The 22,931-nt window shown below is 37.4% G+C and overlaps 1 protein-coding gene across 6 annotated transcripts in view; it reads left to right on the top strand.

Annotated features, from left to right (window-relative positions):
* Nucleotides 1-21,067, top strand: part of ADGRB3 (adhesion G protein-coupled receptor B3) — a 465,784-nt gene extending 444,717 nt beyond the window's left edge. For 5 of the 6 annotated variants that reach the window (XM_009475647.2, XM_087776085.1, XM_087776087.1 and 2 more), the window contains 3 exons: nucleotides 9,776-9,811; nucleotides 18,218-18,322; nucleotides 20,257-21,067. In XM_009475647.2, the coding sequence (XP_009473922.1) occupies nucleotides 9,776-9,811; nucleotides 18,218-18,322; nucleotides 20,257-20,445 (330 nt within the window). In that variant the 3' untranslated portion in view covers nucleotides 20,446-21,067. The remainder of the gene's footprint in view (nucleotides 1-9,775; nucleotides 9,812-18,217; nucleotides 18,323-20,256) is intronic. The other variant, XM_087776086.1, reaches the window with a different exon arrangement.
* Nucleotides 21,068-22,931: the final 1,864 nt, after the last annotated feature.

The following is a 22,931-nucleotide window of genomic DNA, read 5'->3' as shown; positions in this document are numbered from 1 at the left end:
AATTTAACTGAAAAAATTAATTGAAAATGAAGTGTGGGGCTTTGCAGCTAATGAAATAGTATCCACTATTTGTTTGTTGTTGAAGTGAATATGCGTAATCTTGGGACAAATTTTCAAGATTAGTTCTAAAAGATAGTGTAAGTGCTTGCCCACTCAGTGCTCAGGCAGACGGGCTCTTTCAAAGCAAGTTTGTGTCATTAAAGAAGTTACTGCCTTCAGCTCAGGTATATTAGTTAATTGATGTTAGGTGGTGCACAGGAGTTCTCCAATTTACTGCAACCCCAGAAGCAAGATAGCTAAGGTCACCTCCCAGTAGTATCCTCTCCTACCTATCTACAATACCACCTTTCAGATACTTTTTGCCAGATATAGAGACTCAAATCCAGCCCAGTTAAGATTAGACATAATGGTGAGATATCTAGAGAAGGTTCATAATTCCCTCATAAGACAGACATACCTGCCACCATACTATCCACTCCACCTGAGGTCTAAATTACTCTCTCGTGATTCCTCTTTCTTTCCATTGGTGATAAAGGCCATCTTGGGACCTAAAAAAGGAGACCTTAGTGAAGTTGTAAAAATTGGGACAATAATTACTTCATCTTACACAGAATTCCAGTTCCTGAGGCCACTTTGGAAAATGTGCCTGAAAATCTACAAATATAATGTACTGCTCCTTTAGAGTTAATTTTTTTAACTGTGTTTGTATCATATTTTAAGTTTACCTCTAAGATGAGATATAGACACCAAATCTGAATCACCATTCTGTATATCATTTTTATGCTCAGAAGAGACTACTAAGTATGTAGTAGAAAATGTAGTAAAATATAATAAAATATAATAGCAAATATTTAGTCTCTTCTAACTTGGTAAATGTATTAGGTTTAGAAAGCTGTATTTTGGTCCAGAAAGCTGTAAACAGTTATGTTATTAAACCTAACCGAAGCCAGCATAATTCCACGTATTAGGAAAAAAACAGATATTAGAACAGATCAGAAATGAAAGCAACTGTTTTGGCTTTTGTGTCTGCCTTTGTTGTTCTCAACAGTACTTGATTATATAGCATTACTTCATCTTTTGATAAGGATGTGCCACAATGAATTGAAGATAGGAACATGAAAAAAATTGTACATAGAAGAAAATCAGAGTCTCAAGCAGATCCAGATAAACAGATCCAGCCAGATAAATAATGTAATTGTGTTTTTATGTATGCACTGTGTAAGAAGCAAGGGTTGAGGTAAAGCCCAAAAATGCTATTGGCTAGAACTGACCAGTTGGATTAAGTTTTATTGCTACCATAAACAAAATAAAGAAGGGAGGGCAAGGGATTTTTTTCAAAATATTTTTGATGTCCAGTACAATATAATTTTAGAAGATTTCAAGACCTTTCAAAAGACAAGGCTTTGTCAGACACTATGGAGCAGCAAAACCTGCAGCAGGACATTCAAGATCATTCTGCCCACATTTTTCCAGACAGAGCATGACTAGACCACCTCTAAAGGAGAAGATCCCGAGCAGCAGGAATCCTCCCTCTCCTATCAGCTCCTACTGCTGTCCCACCCAAAGTTCAACGTAAAAGCACATGGATTTCTGCTCTATAGGGGCAGTTCCCCATTCATTTCTCTGAAGAAACAGAGGTGTCCCCAAGATCCAACCAGGCTTCTAATTTCAGAAGTATAATTATGAATCCACAAACACCTCTAGCCACAAAAATACTGCAGGCATAACTCTTTGCAACTGGACACCCAATGAAATACAATATATTGATGTACATACAATAGTTCTTATTTGTCCACTCATTTTATGGTAGGTGCTGGTCTTTGTGGCCATAAAACTGAACCAGCAGAATTAGAGGACACTTCGGAAAATATAAACCCTAAGTAAAATAAAGTTATTTCTTTTAAATTTCACTTGCATCTTACTAGTGAAACAATGCAGTATTGTGTTTCAATGAACCAGTTTGCAGAAACAGATGCATTATCATTCAAAGAATTCAATACATTTGGAAAATTAACTTTTGCGTAACATCTTTACCTTCCTAAGTTCATGAAATCAATTATTTTTTGTATTTTGCACATTCCAAGAGATGATCAGCACTTAGAACAATATGTGTCTATTCAAATAATTAAAAAGTGTATATAGAGATAAACAGCCAAAAAACCAAAGCTATTAAAAGTGAAGGCTGAAATGTCAGGTCTTTTTCATGTTCTCTTTTATTTAGACTTTGTATTCATTATGATCATTGGAGATGGATGTTTTCGAACACAATTATAGTATCAGCACAAGTATGTATGTCCTGACTTTTAACCCTGCAGGGAGAATCCATCACCCCACCATTAGATATCTAAATGTAGGCGTTCCCCTTCTGATATGGAAAGAGTTTTTCACATTTGGGTCCACTTTAGAGTCAATTGAAAGAAGTAGGCACTTTTAGGCCACTTTTAGGCATCTGCTCCAGGATAAAGTAAGTCACATGCCTGCAGTGCAAGTGTCTCTCTTCAGGTGCCATAGAGGAAGCCAGAATGAGTAGTTCAGCCGTAAACATCAAGAATGTTGATGTCCTAAATTTAGTCAGATGAATCCTACAGTGTGTCACAAACTTTCTTCTAGTTTCTATATATACATATTTTTTCTCAAGAAAATGTGTAGTTGGGAACAATCAAATGCTTTATTATATATGGAAGAATTTCAGCTTTCAAAAGATAGTCTGCAAACACCATAATATTTACATGCAAGTATTGCCCAAATAAGTATAAATTTAGGGATCTGCTGATTCCCAGTGTGCGAGTCAGTGATTTTTTATTTTATTTGGTATGTACCCAACAGTACTCATGAGATCATAGGCACAGGCAAGCATATTAGTACATCATGGAGTTTCTTAGGAGAAGTAATTGAACATCTGGCTAATCTCCTGCACATCCCTTATATGCATGGATTAAAACTGGCTTTGCTACCTTGGCATCAAAGCGGCTTGGAGTGTGCTCCTTCAGTTCAAAGTGTTTTGATTTTAATGAAGAAAGCATTCTCGATACAGTCTTTTGGAATGGTTTTTGTTTTGAAAATGTACACTCAGAGTGGTGTGCTCATTAAAATGAAATTACTTTGAAGTGAAGCAGTGCATTCCCAGCCACTTAGATACAAGGAAAGGTTAGGAGGTTTAAATGCAGAGGAAGAAGCTGATCTGTGCAACATATCTCCAAGATAAGGAAATCTTTTCTTTTTATTGTGCAAAATAAATGCAAGAGGGAGTAGATACCCGCTGCCTGACTATGCAAGAAGACTTCCATCGTTACCTTTGTGGGAGCAGAACGATGGGTTCTTTCAAGGGAACTATGGTTAGTGTAGTGTGAGCAGAAATGGAAAAGAACTGAAAGAGACAAAGACTTTTAACTATTATAAGAGGAAGGGCATGCAAAGACAGGCAATAGAAACATTTATTAAAGGGAAAAAAGATCATCTGCTTTATAAGAACAGGAAGAAAAGGGCTTCCCAAACTGTTTGTCATGTAAAGGACTGGAATTCTCTTTCCAGTCTTATATCTTCCTTCTTTCTTATTCTGTCTCAGTTTCTGCAATGAGATCTTCATGTGGAGAAAGACATAAAGCCCTTAGATGGGAAGTTGATTGTGTGACCAGAATAATCCTTCTGTATTCATTCATGAGAGCTCATAATACATTCAAGAAAGTCAACTCCAGAGCTCCTTGGTCAAATTGCTGATGTGGGACTATAGGAAGAAAAAACTGTTACAGCTGAGAAAATAAAGGGATCCATTAGAGACAGTGAAGTGAAAACTAAAAGTAAAGGTACAGATAAAGAGGAGTGAAAAGAGAGAGAGACATGCTGAAAAAAAGGAAAAGAAAGATGGCAGAAATGGAGAAGAAGCTTAAAATGAAAGTGTTAGGAAGAGTGAAATAAAAGCATCAGGAAAGGAGCAAGAACAAGAAGAAATACACAGTTAAAACAGTTAATCTTGTCAATAAAGTACCACAGCATCAGGCAGAACAAAAGCAAAATGGTGTGAAGTCATTTTGATTTATGATATGAGAAGTAAAATGGAGAGAGAGAGAGAGAGAACAAAAATAGAGAGACAAGCACCACAGGAATTTCCTCTTTATCATGTTTCCACATTGCTTTTATTTTCAGGGATTCTGTTGCTCAGATTTCTCTCCCTCCCATTCCTCATTTCATTCTTCAATAATCTGTGGAGACAGTTCTTGCCAATTTTGTGACTCTCGGTGAAATGAAGTCTAGCCCTATAACAACCCTCTCTTTCTTTCACTTGAGTGAGTAGGTCTCAGATTCCTCTGACTTCAGAAATGGATGCAGCTTATTTTTAGGTTACCATACAGGCGTGGGGGTAGAATCAGGCAGAGCTGATTCTAGTAACTGAAGATGTAAAGAACCGAAATTTTAGTCAGTATTATGAAGTGTAGCATATATTTCAGACTTTATAGTATAAGCAGCTATCTTAAATACATATGATCCTTAAGAAACATATTTTCAATTGCTTGTCTATTTAAGAAATGCTACATTTCCACCCAAAGCCTTCAGAAACACAAAAGAAGTGGGTTTGGTTGATTGAGTAAATACATATGCAGGTTACCCTATAAAAAAGGGGATCAGCAAACCAGAATAATTTGCCAGAACAGTTTTAAACTGAGATCTCTGAAGTTATGTTTGTGCTGTGTGTTGATGTGCTAAATTTGCTAGCATATTTTAAACACTTAAAATTCCCACATTAAAGAGCTAATCCAGTTTTTCATGAAAATTTACTTGCTTTACATCTAGTTTGTTATGAACTAATAGCCAACATAATTTTCTATTCAGAAACGGGGTGTGTGTGTGTGTGTGTGTGTGTGTGTGTGTATGTGTGTAGAGTTTAGAAGAGTTCAGTTATATACACACAAGAGGCATTTTAGATCAAAACTGTCTATCCCCATTCCACTTTCATATCTCTGAGGGACAAAAAAGATTTTCCTTTAATTTTGTTCAGGGAAAAAACCCTCCCCAGCCTAAGATCTTGTATGTCAAATCTAATCTCAGAGTGAATTATAAACTGCTGATAATAAGGCTTTATATTAATGGAAGCATGGTTATAGCCCTCACTATAATACGGTATCTCTGGTTTCAATTATACTTTCCACAATGCAATATATCTTCAGGAGTATCTCATGTAATTAATCAGGTAGTGGTGTAATGCAGACTAGAATAAGGAGAAAACCAGGCATTTGTCGTTTTACAGAGATGGAGAGGGATTTTATTAGTCATTTAGTGAGAGCAGCTCTTTGCTGGTGCCAGCGGATCAGTGCATGCTGGTATATGGAAATTATTCCTCAGTATTCTATTTTTGTCCCTCAGTGAGCAGAGTTTAAAGTTGCTCTGGAATTACATAGAGAAGCTATACATGATTACCACAAAGTAAAATTGATTTAAAATAAATTACTACTGCAGACCTCTTTTCACAGAGTTTCACTTTGGTCCTGGCATGAAGCAGGGTGGGGGATGGGAGGGGTAGGGGGGCAGGGGTGCTGTAAAATGGATTTTATCAATTAAGATGAAAGAGCTGTCGAAATCAGAGATGGAAAAAACCTTGTTAGGTCATCTCTTCTGTCAATGCAAGAACATTTTCTACAGTGTATTTCTCTAATACATAATCAAACTTCATTTTCAAGACTAGACTGAAGGGCTTCCACTGTTTCCCTTAGCAGATTATTTCATAGTTACATAAACTTTCTTTATTCCCAACAGCATCTCTGAAATTTCTTTTATTTTCTTCTATTTTTTTCTGAATTACAACTTCTCAGATTTTTCTCACACCAGCTTTGTTTATCAGTGTTTATATCCTTCTAAGGTTTCTGAACAATCTTCTGTGTTTGCCTCTTCCAGAGCCAAAGTTTAAACATGCTGTATCACTCTTTTATCCTTTCCTCTTGATCCAGTGTTATTAACTCTTTAAAAGTACTTTTTGCTGCTCTTCTCTGAAATTTCCCCAGTTTATAGGCATGATTTGGCTTCTGTCAGTGTAGAGCACCAATGCAACTCGCAGGAGTTGTTTAGAAAGGGTTATTCACACCCTTTCCCGCTTAAATGGAGACTTGACCTCTTTTTTTTTGTAGCATTTGTAACTGTGCATGGATTGCAGTTCACTAGTTACCCATATCCGTCAGTTTTTTCAGAATTATCCCAGCTAACTCCTCAACGCTGAGTAATTGCATGCAGCTTTTTAGGCAGTCCCTTTATTAGTTACCCTTGCAGGTCTCCAGCATTAGGGCTCTTCAGCTTGGAGAACAGACAACTGAGTAGTGAATAAGGAATGATTATTCGTATTTCCTATAACATAAAAAACAGGAACATCAAATGAAATGACAAAAAGGGAAAAACAACATGATTTCCTGTGTCACATTATGTATATTTATATTGTGGAATTCACTACCTCAGCACATTTTGGATGTCAAAATTAGGAATAATTCTAAAACATGATTAGACTAATGGAATAATGTAAAAAAGTGTTATTAAGTTCAACAGAGTAAGCTCCTCCTAAGGAAATTCCTAAACTACTGAAGAACTAGGGAGGGTATTGCAACAGAAATGTCACTTTATACTTGCCGTTCTCTGTATCATTCCTGAAGTATCACTGCAGAACCTCATCAAATACAAAATACTATATGAGGCAAACCATAGATATTATCCTTTACAGTCATTCGTTATTTATACTCTACTAACATTAACACTCAAGCAGATCTCCAACTGGTCCTTGAAAAAAACACCAGCTTCCAGTCTAATATTTTTTTTGGCTAAAATAATTCTCAGTTTTGCAGGTGGGTAAAAGGAACAGCTTTTGGAAAAGAAATATACTGGTGTGACCCATTCAGCAGCTCATTTGATGCAAGAGATTTTTTTTTCTTACTCTACTTCACTCAGCTGCTGGCTTTCATGAATTTAAATTGTAGAATGAGCTGGATGGTTGATTTCTGAAAGCATTTAGATAAGTGTGGAAAACCCCATTTTTCTCAGCCAAAAGTGAAGTAAACTTCACTTAAGAAAAAAAGTATATATACAATCACAATTAAAGTGTTGATTTGCATGTTTTAAGCTTGTTGCATATCATACAGAAACTAGGAGAAGAATTTAGTAAAATGACAGCTTCCAACTGGGACCGAAGGAGAACTTCCATCCTCATAAATCAAGATCCCCAGTGACTTCATGCTTCTGAATATGTTCCTGCTCTCAAAAAAATAACACTGCAGTCATTTCAAGGCAATGATGTAGTAGTCAGGAGGACCTGATCATGTACTTAGTGGTGTCAGTGACAATACTGCAGATGAATTTTAGTGGTGCAGGATCACATTCATAACCAGCACCCTTTGTTTTTCAGAAACTTGCAGAACTTCACTGCTACTGTTCAGACCTGTGGCAGTTACGTACTTTTTATGTCTTAGAACAGGCTCTGACAGCACTTGTGCTGTATTTCACTGTATGCAGCCACGGAAAAAAGTGAAGCACAAGCACAGAACAGATGTTCTTTACTATAATTTTAAAATAAATGTGTTTGTGAGAGATTCTTGTTAAGCCCTAGAAAAATCCTCACTGAGAAAAACCTGTGGTATGACCTGTTTGGTCATAACTGGTGTGATCTAACAGTAAAATTGCAATAGTTCCCTCTTTCTGACAATAGCACAGTTAAATATGTTGCAGTCTGTTAGATACATCTTTTTACCATGTAAACAGTGATAGAGTTGTCTGGCTGCAAAATCTAATAATCCAGCTATGCCAGGAATATTTTCACTGTGGTCAAGCAGACTTAAGGCAACATATAAATGCTTCACTTTTATAAATCTAGCAAACTATACATTTCTTCCTAAATTTTCCATGTTTTCACTTAGGGTTCTCAGACAGTTCAATGATATCAGGTTTATTACTGAACTGTAACTTAAAAGTAGCTTTTTCAAGCATTTTCCAAAGCTACTCCTGTTAACTTCACCTCATTATCTGCTGTGCATGTTTCTTCTTTTGTTACCACAGAGCCTTTACAGTGGCAGATGTGCTCTAATTGCACCTTAAAAATAGATCCTTCCTCATTAGAAATACATAGATTTCTTCAGGTTCTGATTTACTGTGGAAGATTGAAAGCCTATGTCAAAAGTGCACTTGTACTATGGCCCCCTTAATATGAATGAGAAGTAAGAACTTAGCGACTTTAAGAATTTGAGCATAATGTCCTCATATTTTTCTTACCTCCAAGACCTTTGTTGTTTCCATGTTTTCATTATACTTATTTTTGCAGAATTGTTCAATTTTTTTAAATACTCTTTTTAAAGTGTGTTAAGTTAAATCAAGCCATGCTGATTAAAGACAGCATCTTCAAAGCTTGTTGTTATTGGTTCTTGTAATTGCATTATAGACTGTTCTTTTTATACTGCCTCCTAGCTCTTTACGCATCAGAGTGTTGACAGTGTTACAGCGATCTTCATATTATTGTGGATTGGAGCATCAAAATTTTACTGCAAAACCAGACAATATGTCACAAAGTGGTATTATCAAGAGCTCAGAGACCAAACATTTTCCACTTTCTAAACTGAAAGACTCGTAAAATTATTTCTTTCAATTGCAAGAAGATAAAACAGCTTACTAAAACCTGCATGTTTGTTAAACCAAATAAAATCAAAGCCTAATGAAGTCAGTAACATTACTCATCTTGACTTAATGGGTTTGATTTGTATCTCACTGCAGAAATTAGGTGCAATTTGAAAAGGTTCATTCACCATGACTTAAAGCCATCCTATCCTAACACAAAAATTATGGTTAAATTGTAGCAGCAAGGCTTTTTCTTTTCTTGGGTCCTTTTCCCTTCTTTTAACGCTCCTTCCTGAAAGGGAATGTATCTTTTCTTTCCATTCACATGTTCTTTGCACTGTTTTTTTCAGCTCTTCCAACCGCTGTTTCTACATCTCTTTAATCTATTGCAAGCTATTCTATTGCCTATCTTAGGAGAAAAAAGATATTTTTCTCTCTTCTTTATAATATTTCTGCTTCTTTCTGATATAATTTGACTTTATAATTGGTTTCTTTTAGAATCTGTAAAAAATTCTGTGCTAAATTATTTGTGATATATCTAAGCAATCATATTCTGTTGCATTGTATACAAGTGCTTACTTCACTAGTAAATCATTCTTACTTTATATTAGATGCTTTGAATCAGATTTGTCATAAGTGTAAAACAAAAATCATTGCTTTCTCCATCCAGATTGTCATTGCAAACAAACAAGCTGAAGCTATGGAAAGTATAAATGGCTTCGGCTTGATTTTGCTATCAGTTATTCCATTAAAATCAATGGAGTTGTACCAATGTAAGCCTGACGTAGGAAAGAAACAATTCTATATACCTATACAAATCTAAATCATAGATACATATAGATAGCTGTGTAAAAAGCATAAATATGATGATAATTTGGAAATACCACAGAAAGTATAGAAATAGATATATTTTATACCCCAACAGGTTCAATTGCATGCAAATAACATGCACAGTATGCATCCCGGTGAAATAAAGTCTGATTTATTTCTGAGAAAAGAATATGATACTGGTCTAATAAAGTGTATGCAAAGTCATGCATTAATCTTAAATTATCAAGATAAAATCTACAACCTCTCACAGAATACCTAATATATATCAGATAGGAAAACAAGAATGTTATTTAGACTCATTAATATGATTTGGTGAATAGTCCCCTTGTTAATACAACCTCTTTTTTCTTTCTTTTTTACTGCTTAATAGAGAAGAAAATCACGTTATTCGGACCTTGACTTTGAAGTAAGTTTTACTGAATTATTCCTGATTATTAATTTTCCTAAAAGTAAATGTGAAGTGTTCATTTAGTAGATTTTAGCCTTCTGACATAGTAGATGTCATAGGGTTGTTCAATTGGTACTGTACAGAACATGATGAGCAATTCATTAAAACTACTTTGGTGCAACTTGTTTGTGAAATATTCTGAGATCAAACTGTCATATTGCAATATTAACCGTCATGGTTTCAGTTTTCAAATTCTCTGCCTCCTCATTTTCATCTATTATTTTTTGTTGGTTTTTTTTTTTGTTTTGCTTGCTACCTATCTATTGAGAAAGTGTGACACTTCTGTAGGACAGGCCACATTGTTGCAGAAAGTTGCTTTGTTCAAGAGATTCTCAATCATTTGTTCTCTCTTTCTTCAATACTAATTTACTGGCATATGAGTTTCACATCCAAATAGTGATTATGAATGTGTCAAGTTTTCAATGATGAAGTGCTGCAGTTACCAAAGCTCATGGATCACATGCTATATAAAAAATCAAGTTCATGTAAGGTTCTTTAGGTTGGATATCCACAATTTCAGACCAAGACACCATTGAATGAGAAGGTTTGGTTGTGTTAATTAATGACCATTTTGTTCTATCTCAGTCAGGATGATTAAGTGTCTTAGAGTTTTGTTTATTTGAGAGTTTTTTCTCTACTCTCTACTGGAGGCAATACAGCAGTTTTAGTTAGTTTTCAAGGGGATGCTATTAATTTATGGATTTTGGGTTTTTGCATAGGTTGTCTGTTCATGCACGTTAATAGTTTGATATAATTCATTATGTGTGTTTCCAGAGAAGTTGAACAATCATAATATTTGCATGGAACCTACAGATCTCAGGCTAAACTTTAACATCCAGTGATCAGTATATATCAACCATAACTTTAAAAATCACCTTCTCTGTTTGCATGTGCAAACAAAAGCATTTTTTATTAATTGTGCTGTAAGCACAGCATGTGTACTTTCAGATTTCAGATTCTAGTCCGTAGAAAAGAAAGAGGCAGAACTAGCAAAATGCAGCTATAGCAGTGGTCATAAAAGCCTTGCAATGAGAGAAGGGTTTGCTTCAGTGACCTGCCTTTGCTGAAATGCTGACCTTCTGTGTCCGATTGTGTTTTCTTGTAGTTTAACATCACGCCTTAATCTCTTATGTTGTTTTCCCCCAGAGACTATAGCTACCTTAAGCAGTCATGAAATATCTCAAATAAAGCACCAGACAAAGATTCATAGTAAGTTTAAGGAAAATAGAATGAAAATATTATCCTAAATATGTTTTCGGATAAATACCTAGAAAGAAAGAAGAAAGACATGAATCAACAACAAAATTCTGATGAGCAAGCAATCCTAAAATTAAATGCAAGCAATATGAACAGAAGTTTTATAATTAGAATGATATAAAGAATTCTGAATTTTACTGTTCTTTATTGAAAGGTAGAAATATCATGCCATTCACAATGAGAACATTCTCTGTGGCAACAGATACTAAAACATTCTTCTTACCCACTCAGGATAGCATAATCCAACACCAAATAAACACCAACAATGCTGTACACATTCTGCTGTCAAGAATCAGGCCTCCCATTACATATTTTCCTTTGACTCACATAGTGTATTTAAGACACTTACACCTTTTCCTTGTCTTGTTTGCAGCATTGTTGCTCCATGGCCTAATATTTTTAGAAGTATGATTATAATGCAGGAAAAGATATTTGTTTGTAAGAAGGGAAGGATGGGGCCATTAGGAGTGACTGCTGAAGAAGTGAGAGTGGCAATGATACTGTGCCAGTTGCTGCTGTGTTTTAGAAGTACTGACTCAGACTAACCCCATCTCACATCCCTGTCTTATGATTCCTCTGATTAAGCCTGTGGGCTTTCCTGTGTTCTTCCACATAGTGTAGCTGTCTGCCTGAGGTACAGCAAAATAAAAAAGCCATAAAATGTTCAAAGAGCCACCCAGACTCCTTCGCTCAACAAAGCATACTGATGAAGGGAATTGAGATAGTGTTGTGTGGCCAAACCACTGCTATTCTGATACTTTAAAGCAGCTTGACTGCAAAATAGAATAGAGACTGAAGGTGAGGTCAAGCTACAGTGATTGGCCATACTACTTAAATGTTTAACACTTTCTCTGCTTTATCTGTGACCAGTGCCAGCTGGCACTCTCTGAGACAACATCCTTCCACAGTTCTGAGGATAACAAATGCTATGGATGTGGTTTTCAGGATAACAAATGCTAAATATGCAGTATGGACAAAACTGTGTCAAGCTTGGCTCCCTCTGTCTTTTTCCTTTTAACACTCTCCCAGTAGTCTCTACACCCTCAACCTCTCACACGTCTTTCTATATCCATACAAGACAAACCCTCAGGCTATGCCTGTCTTACTAAATTAGACGTTTGGGGGAATATTCCTGGGTGCCAAAATGCCAATTTTTATATGGATGAATTTTTAGAATGATCTTCACTTAGTCTGGACCACCCTTGTCTCTCCAAACAGTTCCTGAAATGCCCTTAGGAAACCAGCACAACCTAGGTACCATTCACAACAGGCAATTTGGTTGCGGACTTCTTATTTTGGAGACTAAGAGAATTTAGTAGCATTCATGGAGAACATTCCATGCTAGGTGGTGCCAGAGAATGGTCTCAGACGTGTCTGACTTACTACTGTAGAGTCACAGTTTCAGAGTTTAAAAGCAAAAAAAAAAAAGACTGTGCTAGTGGGCTGCAATGCAATGCACCTTAATATAGACAATTTGAAGTAAAAACAAAGAAACACAAGAAAAGCCATTTTTTTCTGAAGGCCATGGATGAAGCTCAACACTAGCTGCTATGTCGTGTGAACATAGGCAGACTATGACTGTACTCAACACCATAAAGTATTCTCTGTCCTTCTTATCTCCAATTGTAGAAATGCATGTGTAGTTGTAAGAGCAGTGGACTATAAATAATAAAAGTCCTGTGACTGTGCTAGGTAGTGTTATAGAAAACTTATGTCTCCAGTCGAAGGAAAGCGAGAGAGAAAATGATGACTTCCAAGCTGGCCAGCCCTTATCACAGATCTTAAGTTGGTTAGAGAGGAGGTTCTCAAGAACTAGGCCACGTGTATCTTGTTTTCCCTTTTTAAATAGCTTACCATTACATTCTTAAATTATCTCTTTGTGTAGAAAAAAGAAGACAGACTGTAACATACTGGGTTTAGTCTGTAGGAAGAAAGTATTTCTGCTACATAATATACTGTCCACTATAAGATTTTGCAAAACACTGACTAATCTAGTTGAACTTTGAAGTTTGCTAAAATGAACAGTCAACATCCTTTACAGCTCTTCTCTTGCTATTACCAAGGATTAGTTTAGACTCGTTCATGCAGTCCGATATCCAAAACATGACCAAAATTCATAGGTCTGGGCATTTTGGATCTTTGCTGCTGCTGGCTGTGGTAACCTCAGCTTAGTGCTATCCAGCCCCAGTCATTATGCTCTGATTTTCCCCAAAGCTGGACAGGTAGCTTTTTCATGAAGGCTCAGCACTAATACTTATCTGTCAGATCAAATAAAATTCATTCTAATTATGTTGAACAGAAATACAGATGCTGTGGAAATTCCCAGGAGGACTTTATAATAGGTGTGTGCTGACACTTACAAAAACGTACAGGAGAGTTAAACAGTATTATTGACATAGAATCATAGAATTGTTAAGGTTGGAAAAGACCTTTAAGATGATCAAGTCCAACTGCTAACCTAGCACTGCCAAGTCCACCACTAAACCTTGTCCCTAAGCACCACATCTACCCATTTTTTAAATACCTCCAGGGATGGAGACTCAACCACTTCCCTGGGCAGCCTCTTCCAATGCTTGACAATTCCAATGCTTGAAATTTTTCCTAATATCCAAACTAAACCTCCCCTGATGCAACTTGAGCCCATTTCCTCTTGTCCTATTGCTTGTCACTTGGGACAAGAGACCATAACGCACCTCACTACAACCTCCCTTCACGTGGTTGTAGAGAGCGATAAGGTCCCCCCTCAGCCTCCTTTTCTCCAGGCTAAACAACCCCAGCTCCCTCAGCTGCTACTCATAAGGATTGTTCTCTAGATCCTTCATCAGCTTCATTGCCCTTCTTTGGACACGCTCCAGCACCTCGATGTCTTTCTTGTAGTGAGGGGCCCAAAACTGAACAGAGTACTCGAGGTGCAGCCTCACCAGTGCCGAGTACAGGGGCATGATCACTTCTCTAGTCCTGCTGGCCACACTATTCCTGATACAAGCCAGGATGCCATTGGCCTTCTTGGCCACCTGAGCACACTGCTGGCTCATGTTCAGGCGGCTGTCAACCAACACCCCCAGGTCCTTTTCAGCCAGGCAGCTCTCCAGCCGCTCCTGGCCAAGCCTGTAGCGTTGCATGGGGTTGTTTTGACCAAAGTGCAGGACCCAGCACTGAGCCTTGTTGAATCTCATACAGTTGGCCTCAGCCCATCGATCCAGCCTGTCCAGATCCCTCTGTAGACCCTTCCTATCCTCAGGGAGATCAACACTCCTGCCCAACTTGGTGTTGTCTGCAAACTTACTGAGGGTGCACTCAATCCCCTCATCCGGGGGGGATAAAGATATTAAACAGAACTGGCCCCAACGCTGAGCCCTGAGGAACACCACTTGTGACTGGCCACCAACTGGATTTAACTCCACTCACCACAACTCTTTGGGCCTGGCCATCCAGCCACTTTTTTACCCATCAAAGTGTACACCCGTCCAAGCCATGAGCAGCCAATTTTTCCAGAAGAATGCTGTGGGAAACTGTCAATGTGTCAACATGCATTTTAGGATTCAAGATCACAATTACCTTTAAATTCTATATGAGGGCCTGACTCCTGGATTTCCCCAGCCATCCACCCCACTCTCCCCTTTTTATGAGGCATTCATTTGATCTACTCTGGTAATAACATTTATGCCAAATAATTCAGAAAAGTGCCTTATTAGCATGGTCCCCAGGATTCAAGTCATCTCTGGTTCTTTTTGTGCTCCACCCATGAAGGAGGGCAAGGATACACAGGACAAGTGTGAATACCAGAATGACTTCTTTTTTTTTACCACAGAGCAGTAGACTTTCAGCAGCAATAATGCTAAATTGATCATTAATTGCTGGAGCTGCATTCTTTCAGAATTTCATCTGCAACAGCTATTCATTATAACATTACAAACTCACAGAAAAGTTTAAAATCATTCTCTTACTAACCTGAAGACATGTCTCGAACACAAAGGTGAAAAAAAATATGCCTGCAGGGAAAAATCCTTTCTTGTTCCTATGTCTGGCAACTGATCGTACCTATAACATCTTGAAAACACAGCATGTTTCCATTATAGGGCTGGGAAGGCATTCCCCCATCTGTTCTTTTTACTTAGCTGTTTCATACAATATTTGAGAGAGAGCATTTTTACCTGTGACAATATAGAAAATCTCCAAGGCAAATTGAATGACATTATTATTATTATTATTAGTTATTCATAAGATTGACCACAAATCTTCATGAGAATCATTGTGCTTGAGCTAGAGTTCGGCTAAAACCCTGTCATAAATAAAAAATGGAGCTGGGTACAGAGTTATGTTTGAAGTCCTTCCCATCTTGACGATAGCCATCCACATTCTGAATCCTCTTCTGAGAGTAGATGCTCATCAGAGTAAGGCTTAGTCTTTTGAAAACACACACTTGATGTTACTTATGAGTGGGAGTAGAAATGTGGAAAGGGTGTCAGTTCAGTCTGACCCCCTTTAGGGTGTGAGGCACAAGAGTTATGGAGCCTGCAGGAAAGACCACAAGAAGATGTGTGTCTGTAGCCTGGTGGCTAACTCGGGTGCTTCTGCAGGGGATGCAGCATTAATGGACAAATCCCCAGCTGCACTTAAAGAATGTGTGCTTTCAAAGGGCAGCATGAGAAGCTCATTTTTCATCCTGTTCATGTCCTGATGCTGCTACAATCATCCTAGTATATATTGGTCAAGATCTCCAGCTCTGTATTGATAGAACTTATGCATTTCTAATACTGATAAAGCTGTGTTTTCCACATTTAATACAGAAAACAGATTAAACCCTCACAAATACTTTGTGAGTTATTGTCTAGCAAAAGAGAAAGCATTACCCAACAGAGCATATTTTCTAGAAAGGGGATAAGATGGTGCTTTCTAACAAGGAATTAAAAGAAGTCTAGAAAAGAAGAGTTAACGTTGGAAATTTAAGTTACTGGACCTTCAGTTCAGATCGTTCTTTATAAGCAGTACAGAGGGGCAGGTGTCAGTGGGTAGGAATTATGGAATGGAAGCCAGGAAAACACAAAGTAACAAAAAGATCCATAGGTACATGTGCATACCAGTTATTCTGCTATTAAGAATAAAATTTAAAGCTTTTTTTCTGGCAGACTTCCCACTGCAAGTGTTTAATTTCTCCTCCCACCTGCTTCTCCTCAGGAATAATGTAATGAACTGAGAAAGACATTTGCATTATTCATATTTGCTATTTAACAAATTCTTGGGTACACAATTCAGAAAAATATCAGAAAGCAGCATTCTCTGTATTCCTGGCCTTTTATTAAAAAGTTTCCAACTAGAGATACTTGTTTCTCAGTCATCTGCTGTTTCCTGCTTTTAGAGCCAGCATTTTAACCCACCAAATCTGTTTTATTCTTGCGAGCATGTCTCCTTATTTCAGCCAATAATAATCTTTGAGGCAAACCTTTCTTTTTTAAATTCTATGTATATGAAATTTGCTACATATCCTTGTCTACCATAACAGCAATAGCTTAAAAGAATCCCTAGGAAGTCATTTAAGTGAAACTCCCCTCATAAATTTAGATCGTCTATCTCTAGCTAAATTACATTTTCCAAGTTCTTCTTCACCAAATCCTGCAAAATTGTTTCCCTTATTCACCCCACAACTCTTGTTAAGTTAATAGGTCTTTAATTGTCTGCTGTATCTTGTGTCTCTTTTGTGAATAATGTTGCCAATTTCCTGTTCTCAGAAGTGAAACAAGTTCTCAGGCTACAGTGTAGCTATATTAAGGATGATATGGTTATTACAGCATAGCGGTAGAAATGCATGCTCAAGAGAGCAGCCACATTTCATGAAATTTATAAACACAGAATGCAAATGAAAGATAAAAGTTAAAATTGGTATTGGTAAAGCATTATTTGAGGGTCAGATACTGCCACTCCATTTTAAAAGGTACTAACCCAGACTTGGCAGAAGCATTACTTGCTGGGAAGGGTCACACTCAGACACTGTGTACGTAAGTTTGCAGGGTTTGTCACGTACAACGCCAGGGAAAATCAGGATTGACAATTAGTGGATGTGCATAAAGGCTGGTGTCCTGCACCTTTTCTGTCAACATTATTGGCTGCTGCCCTGGCTGTAACTCAAGTTCAAGCAGTTACAAAAGCTTAAGAAAAGCCAAGCTGAGCCCATCTGCTGTTGGACTGAGGTGAAGCATCCTCAGTCCCTTCTGTCCCCTGTCCACCCAGACCACAGAACCATGAGATTGGCTGAACAGTAAACAGCCTTTGGCTTTGCTCCAGAGGCCAGTCTGAATCCATACCTGAGCACAAACTTGTTTGGAAACAACACAGATGGTATGCTTGACAGTCTATGCTTGAAAACAGGCTTCACTCTCCATGTAGCTGCCAAGGCAGATACATGGCCGAAGGCTCCTCCAACTGTGGGGGTTGTTTGGGGTCCCCACCTCTTGCACAGGAGTGCCATATAATTAGTTTTTGTGGAAAAGTGCCCTGTGCATCGGCTAAAGGGAAGGTGGTTTCCAATTGCTCAGTCCATGACATAAGAAAGCAAGCAAAATTGAAAAACTGTGCCTACTTTTCTTAATATGAATGCCATTTCAACTGCATTTTATGATGATCTGAATGACAAGGTGTCTAATTAAAAAGATATAACATTTGGGGCTTTTCCATTTTGGGCCAAGATTTCTGAATTCAGTGTTCTCATGAAAATTATTCCAATAGGGACCATTACAAACTGTATAGAAATTAAAATATCAGCATCCATGCTGAAAACAGAAATTCTAGAAAATATTCCTATGTGCAAGAGAAATATCCTTCTGCAAAACTGCCATCACTTTCAAAATACTTCTATGTTAGCACAAAAACAGGGTCCCTTAATTTCAGCAACTCCATAAATGTGGGGTGAAAACACTCTCTTGTACACAGGAAGAACACTAAACAGAGCAGAGAGAAGGATCAGTGCAATTCACTTCCGTTGGTCAAGTCTATAGGGACAAGATGGCCCTGCCAAATTCAATTTACTTTATTATGTTGGGGAAAATAATGCTTCTCTTAAAAAAGCCCAGATTCAATTATAAATATAAGCAATTATGTTCCATTTTGCAGAAGGTCATGCATACAAGAAAGAGGCACATGGAATTGTTTCAAGAGTTAAATCAGAAATTTCAGACGCTGGACAGATTTCGGGATGTACCAAAATCAGGCAGTATGGTAAGTTTTCCTTCTTAGATATTTAAATTATGATGGATCCTTAACAACAAGAATGAAACAAGAGTCCTTTGAATTCAGTATATTTCCGAGAAGACCTCACTCTGTGCTACCTTTAGATAGCCTCAGGAATTAGAAAAAAAATATTTTCAGTAATCTAACCTATGATGAGACTCTTTAGGTTTTACAACTAGACCATAACTCACTGACATCATTATAGATGACAAGTAATTGAGCTGCGGGGAACACATTTCAAATCTGTATGTGTCTACCAAGTCTAAAGGACTTTATATAGACAAAGCAGCTCAGTAATGTAATTTGGCCAGTAGGGCTTTTCCTCTAGCCAGGCAAGCAGATATTAAATTAGTTATTACAAACAAGTTCAGCTAGATTCACCTATATGTGAGATGGTCCAGAAAGCACACAGGGTCTCTGTAATGCCTTGTCTTTTCCATAATAGGTTTATAAATATTTACCATGGGAAAAGCAAAAATTAAATCATCCTGAGTTGACTCTCCTATCATCATAATTCAAATTTATACACACATGCATAACACCCTGACTACATCTGATAATGAGAGCAAGGAAATAGTTGATTCTGCCTAATTAAAATAGCTAATTTAGTGTGACATATTATCAGTAATATTATGATTAGTAATAATTTTATATATAATTTTATAATGTGAAAGTTGTATATTAAATGGAACTGAGCTAGAATCATTGTATTCTATAACTTTTTCAGAAGAGCTGCTTTCAGACATGAAGAAGAGGTATTAAGCAGATGTGAGGCCAATGGATTTACATCATTTACATCATCTTAATCCAGCAGAAATTTGGCCCTGATTCTTTGATGAACCTTTAGCTGTGATATGTGTTATTTTGCACCCAGCTCTTGCTCACTCTCCCTTCTGAGATTTGCTGACATGTAAAGTTTGCATCCGCCTCCCTATTTGAGATTTGCTGTCCACGTAAAGCTTGAATTAATTCAAAATCTCAAAGGGAATCTCAGTGGAAGAGTTGTGTTTACTCTGTTTTGCATCAGTGCTATGTTTTTGAAAGGTCTGCTAATAAAAGCTGCCTAGAGGAATGGTCTATCTATAAGACAGTCAGAGAGTGATCCAGGTACCTAAATATAGGCATCTCAGGCTATTTTAGACAGTCTCAGGTGTCAGTCTACAGCATGGTACAGGCAGTGATGACACAGGACTCAAAGGAGACCTCCATCTCTCATGAAAGATAGTTGGAGATCAGGCAGAAAATCCAAAGGCATCTAAAATGGTGCAAAAATGTTAGGTTTTATCAACTAAGTCCCACCCAACATGTTACAGCAGAAATCACTAATTAAATTGGTCTTAGTCCATAATCTCCTTTACCCTGTAAAACTTAGCATTCAAAAAAAAAATTCATTCAGTAGAAAATAACCAGCTTGCAGCCTGTTAATCCTAATATACATGAGCTCATCAGCCTGTAAAGCAAGGTAGCTCTCACAGCATTTTCAAGGACCAGGTTTCCATCATTCTGTCATGCACTTGCCCCAATTTAAAATCCAGCTGGCAATCTCTGTTTCAAACCACACTGTATTTCAGGCAGCAAGCTCTTCTCAGTTACCTTCCCTTCTCTTCTCCCACTTTTCTACACAATTGCTATTAAAAAGATGGCTATTGGTACTGGATCACTCGGCCATTCCTCATGTACATTGGTTCTTGTGAAAGAAGGGGCTTAGCTGGCAGCTCGGGTGAGGAGCCTGCCAAAGTGTTGATTGTTCACAGAGAAAGAGTCGCAACGGTGCTGAACACCCGCCAGCCTGGCTCCCTGCAAAGTCATTTCCACTCCCTGGCTTCTCTGTCTCATGACAGCACATTAGCAATCAGCCTTATAAACAGAAAACACATTATTTCATCCTTGTTTTTAATTCTTCTTTCTTCTCTGGTCTTCAGGAGAACTCAGCGACGAACAAAGCTCCATGGGACAGTTTCAAAACCACAGGCGACTACCAACACTATACAACGATAAACGTATTAGACACAGAGGCAAAAGATGCTTTAGAACTCAGACCAGCAGAATGGGAGAAGTGTCTGAACTTGCCTTTAGATGTGCAAGAAGGTGACTTTCAAACAGAAGTTTAACAAAAACAAAAACAAACTGATCAAAACAAAACAAAAATAATTCATTGCACTGACAATAAAGAGACTTTGGGAATCCTGACGCTCCTGTCTGAACATTGTGACTACTTTATGTCAGGCTCTTCCTGTGCCAAATGTCAGTGGTTTTTTTCGTACAGTATATTCCCACTAGTGCGGCTAGTGGAGAACCAGGTGTACAATTCTTACCATCGTGTGTTGTAAGTACCCGTGGAATGGATTTGTAAGGTAATCTTTATAGATAAACCTCAAGCAACGATTCATGTTGTAACAGCTTCATTTGGTTTAGTTTTCAAAAAACTTCACCATGAAGCACAATGTATATATTTATGCAGTTTTTAAAGTTTATAACAGTCTGTTTGGCCATTACTACACTTTTTACTTTATAATATAAAAGCAAAGTTTTTGTCATTAAATGAATGTCTGTTGAGCTACATTCTTCATTGCTTTAAATGCAATAAAGTAATAATCTCACTTTTATATGAATAATATATTTCACATCTTTATTATTGCAGTTTTCTCTGGAAAGCTCAGAGTAGCTTTCTCTGCTGCAGCTGTGTATAAAATATTTAAAATGTTGTATGGTGTAAATAAACCTTTGTCTACATATCAGTTTCTTAGTGCATTTTATTCTGTATTTGTTTATCTTAAATTTGCATATTTATAAAGTTTTCTTTAAAACCACACATATTGAATATGTATTTGGAGTTTTAATAGTATGTTGTTCTGGCTCCTGCAAGGAGCTTCTAAAGCATATTTGTAGGTTTGTCTAGCCATTCTGCATCTTCTTAGGTATTCTTTTGTGACAATGTACCATATAAACTGGACTTGTCAGAATACTATTACAATTGTTCTGTTTTATAAGAATTTTCGTCTTGTTGGAGAAAGACAAGTAATGGAAAATAAGCTAAGTTTCAATGCACAACACTCAAAGAAAATGTTGATTTAGAATCATTACATCTTGTGCATGGTCTTGTTGCTGTATAACAACAAGAAAGACTTTAAAGATAAAAATTCTGAAGTATTTTAGATAAAAAAAGTTGAGCGTGTTTCATATTATAAATCAAGAACAGAGCATGATTTATGTTGAAAATACAGTTAAACAATTAGGAATAGAAAGACTAAATCCCCCTTTCCATGCTTAGAACAAAAGCAGATCTTCAAAATCTCTCCTTATCTACAGCATAGCTGTGGGGGGTGGGGATGGGAGGATATCTCAAATCTTCTGATGCCATATTTCTAGAAAAAAAGTTTCCAAAACAATTTTAGTTCCTGCTGTACATAATTGAATGTGCTGCAGCCTACTAGCTGGAGAGCTCTTAGAGAGGAAGAAAACGTGACCACCAATCTGCTTAGGAATTAAAAAGACAAGAATCCAGAGCACTGGTAAAAGGATATCGTCATCCATATACTGAGAGAAAAGTACTTAGGACCAACCTTAGGACTAACCTTCCGAAAAGTGTTTCAGTCTGTAAATCCTTTCTCCAGGCCATAATAAGGTACTTAAGCCATGAAAAGGAGCCTGACTTTGCCTACTTTGAGTGAGCATCTCATGCAGTGTGCACACTTTAATCTAATGCTTCAGCATCTAAACCTTTACACAAGCACAAAAGAACTAGCTACCACCCTGGTATCAAGTTCATTAACTGGTTTAGGTGCCTAGAAGTAGTGAGGATGTAGTACTCAATATTGCAATACATCAATCAATCAGAGCTGGCTCTTTATCAAGCGGCTGATGCAGAAAGAGGCAGCTGGCAAGGCTGGCTATACAGCTTACTAACATCACACCTCTGAGTGCACCAAAAACCTCTCTCTCTTGTTTTGTATCAAGTTCTAATCTAAAAGGGGTTTATTTTCCCTTTAGATAAAGATACAACAGAAACTGCACATTTTTTAAGGATTTCATCCAGTATGGTAGGCGTCTCTCAAGAAGAGCACATTTTACAAAATTTCTACTTTTTGAGACCAAATCAGGAAGCTTAGGCCCCTGAATCCAGATATAAGCCTCAGCATTCTCCTTGATCGATCTAAATAATACAAATCTAGAGCACCTTGGTATTTCAATAACTATAGTGCAGCAATTATTTGCATAAGCTTTATATCACCTAACTCCTGTTTAATAGCAGTCTAGTTACAACTGCAGAAAGCTTAGGGCAGGCTGCAAACTTACCCAGGAAAAAAAAAAATCAGTCTACACTCAGTACACTGCTGACCCAGTTGTCCTGTTATTAATAATCCAGTTGATTCAGGTTTAGCATTAAGCTGGGTGTTTATGTACCACACAGCAGTCACAGATATGCTTTCAGTGTATGAGCAGCAATGTTCAGTGCCTCTTTATTTAGAGCTTATGCTGCCCTGCCCAGAAAGTGCTAGACATTTTTATTTCCCTATATATTTCATATTTAGAAATATCAAGAACATGTTGAAACCCAGTGTATTTGCCTACTGATTTGACTGCTTCATATTAAAGC

This window comes from Nipponia nippon, unplaced genomic scaffold (genome assembly GCF_047370975.1).
Source record: "Nipponia nippon isolate SJK-2023a ecotype South Korea unplaced genomic scaffold, ASM4737097v1 scaffold_4, whole genome shotgun sequence".
Lineage (NCBI taxonomy): Eukaryota > Metazoa > Chordata > Aves > Pelecaniformes > Threskiornithidae > Nipponia > Nipponia nippon.
Note: the sequence above shows the minus strand (reverse complement) of the source record. Positions and strands in the feature narration are given on the sequence as shown.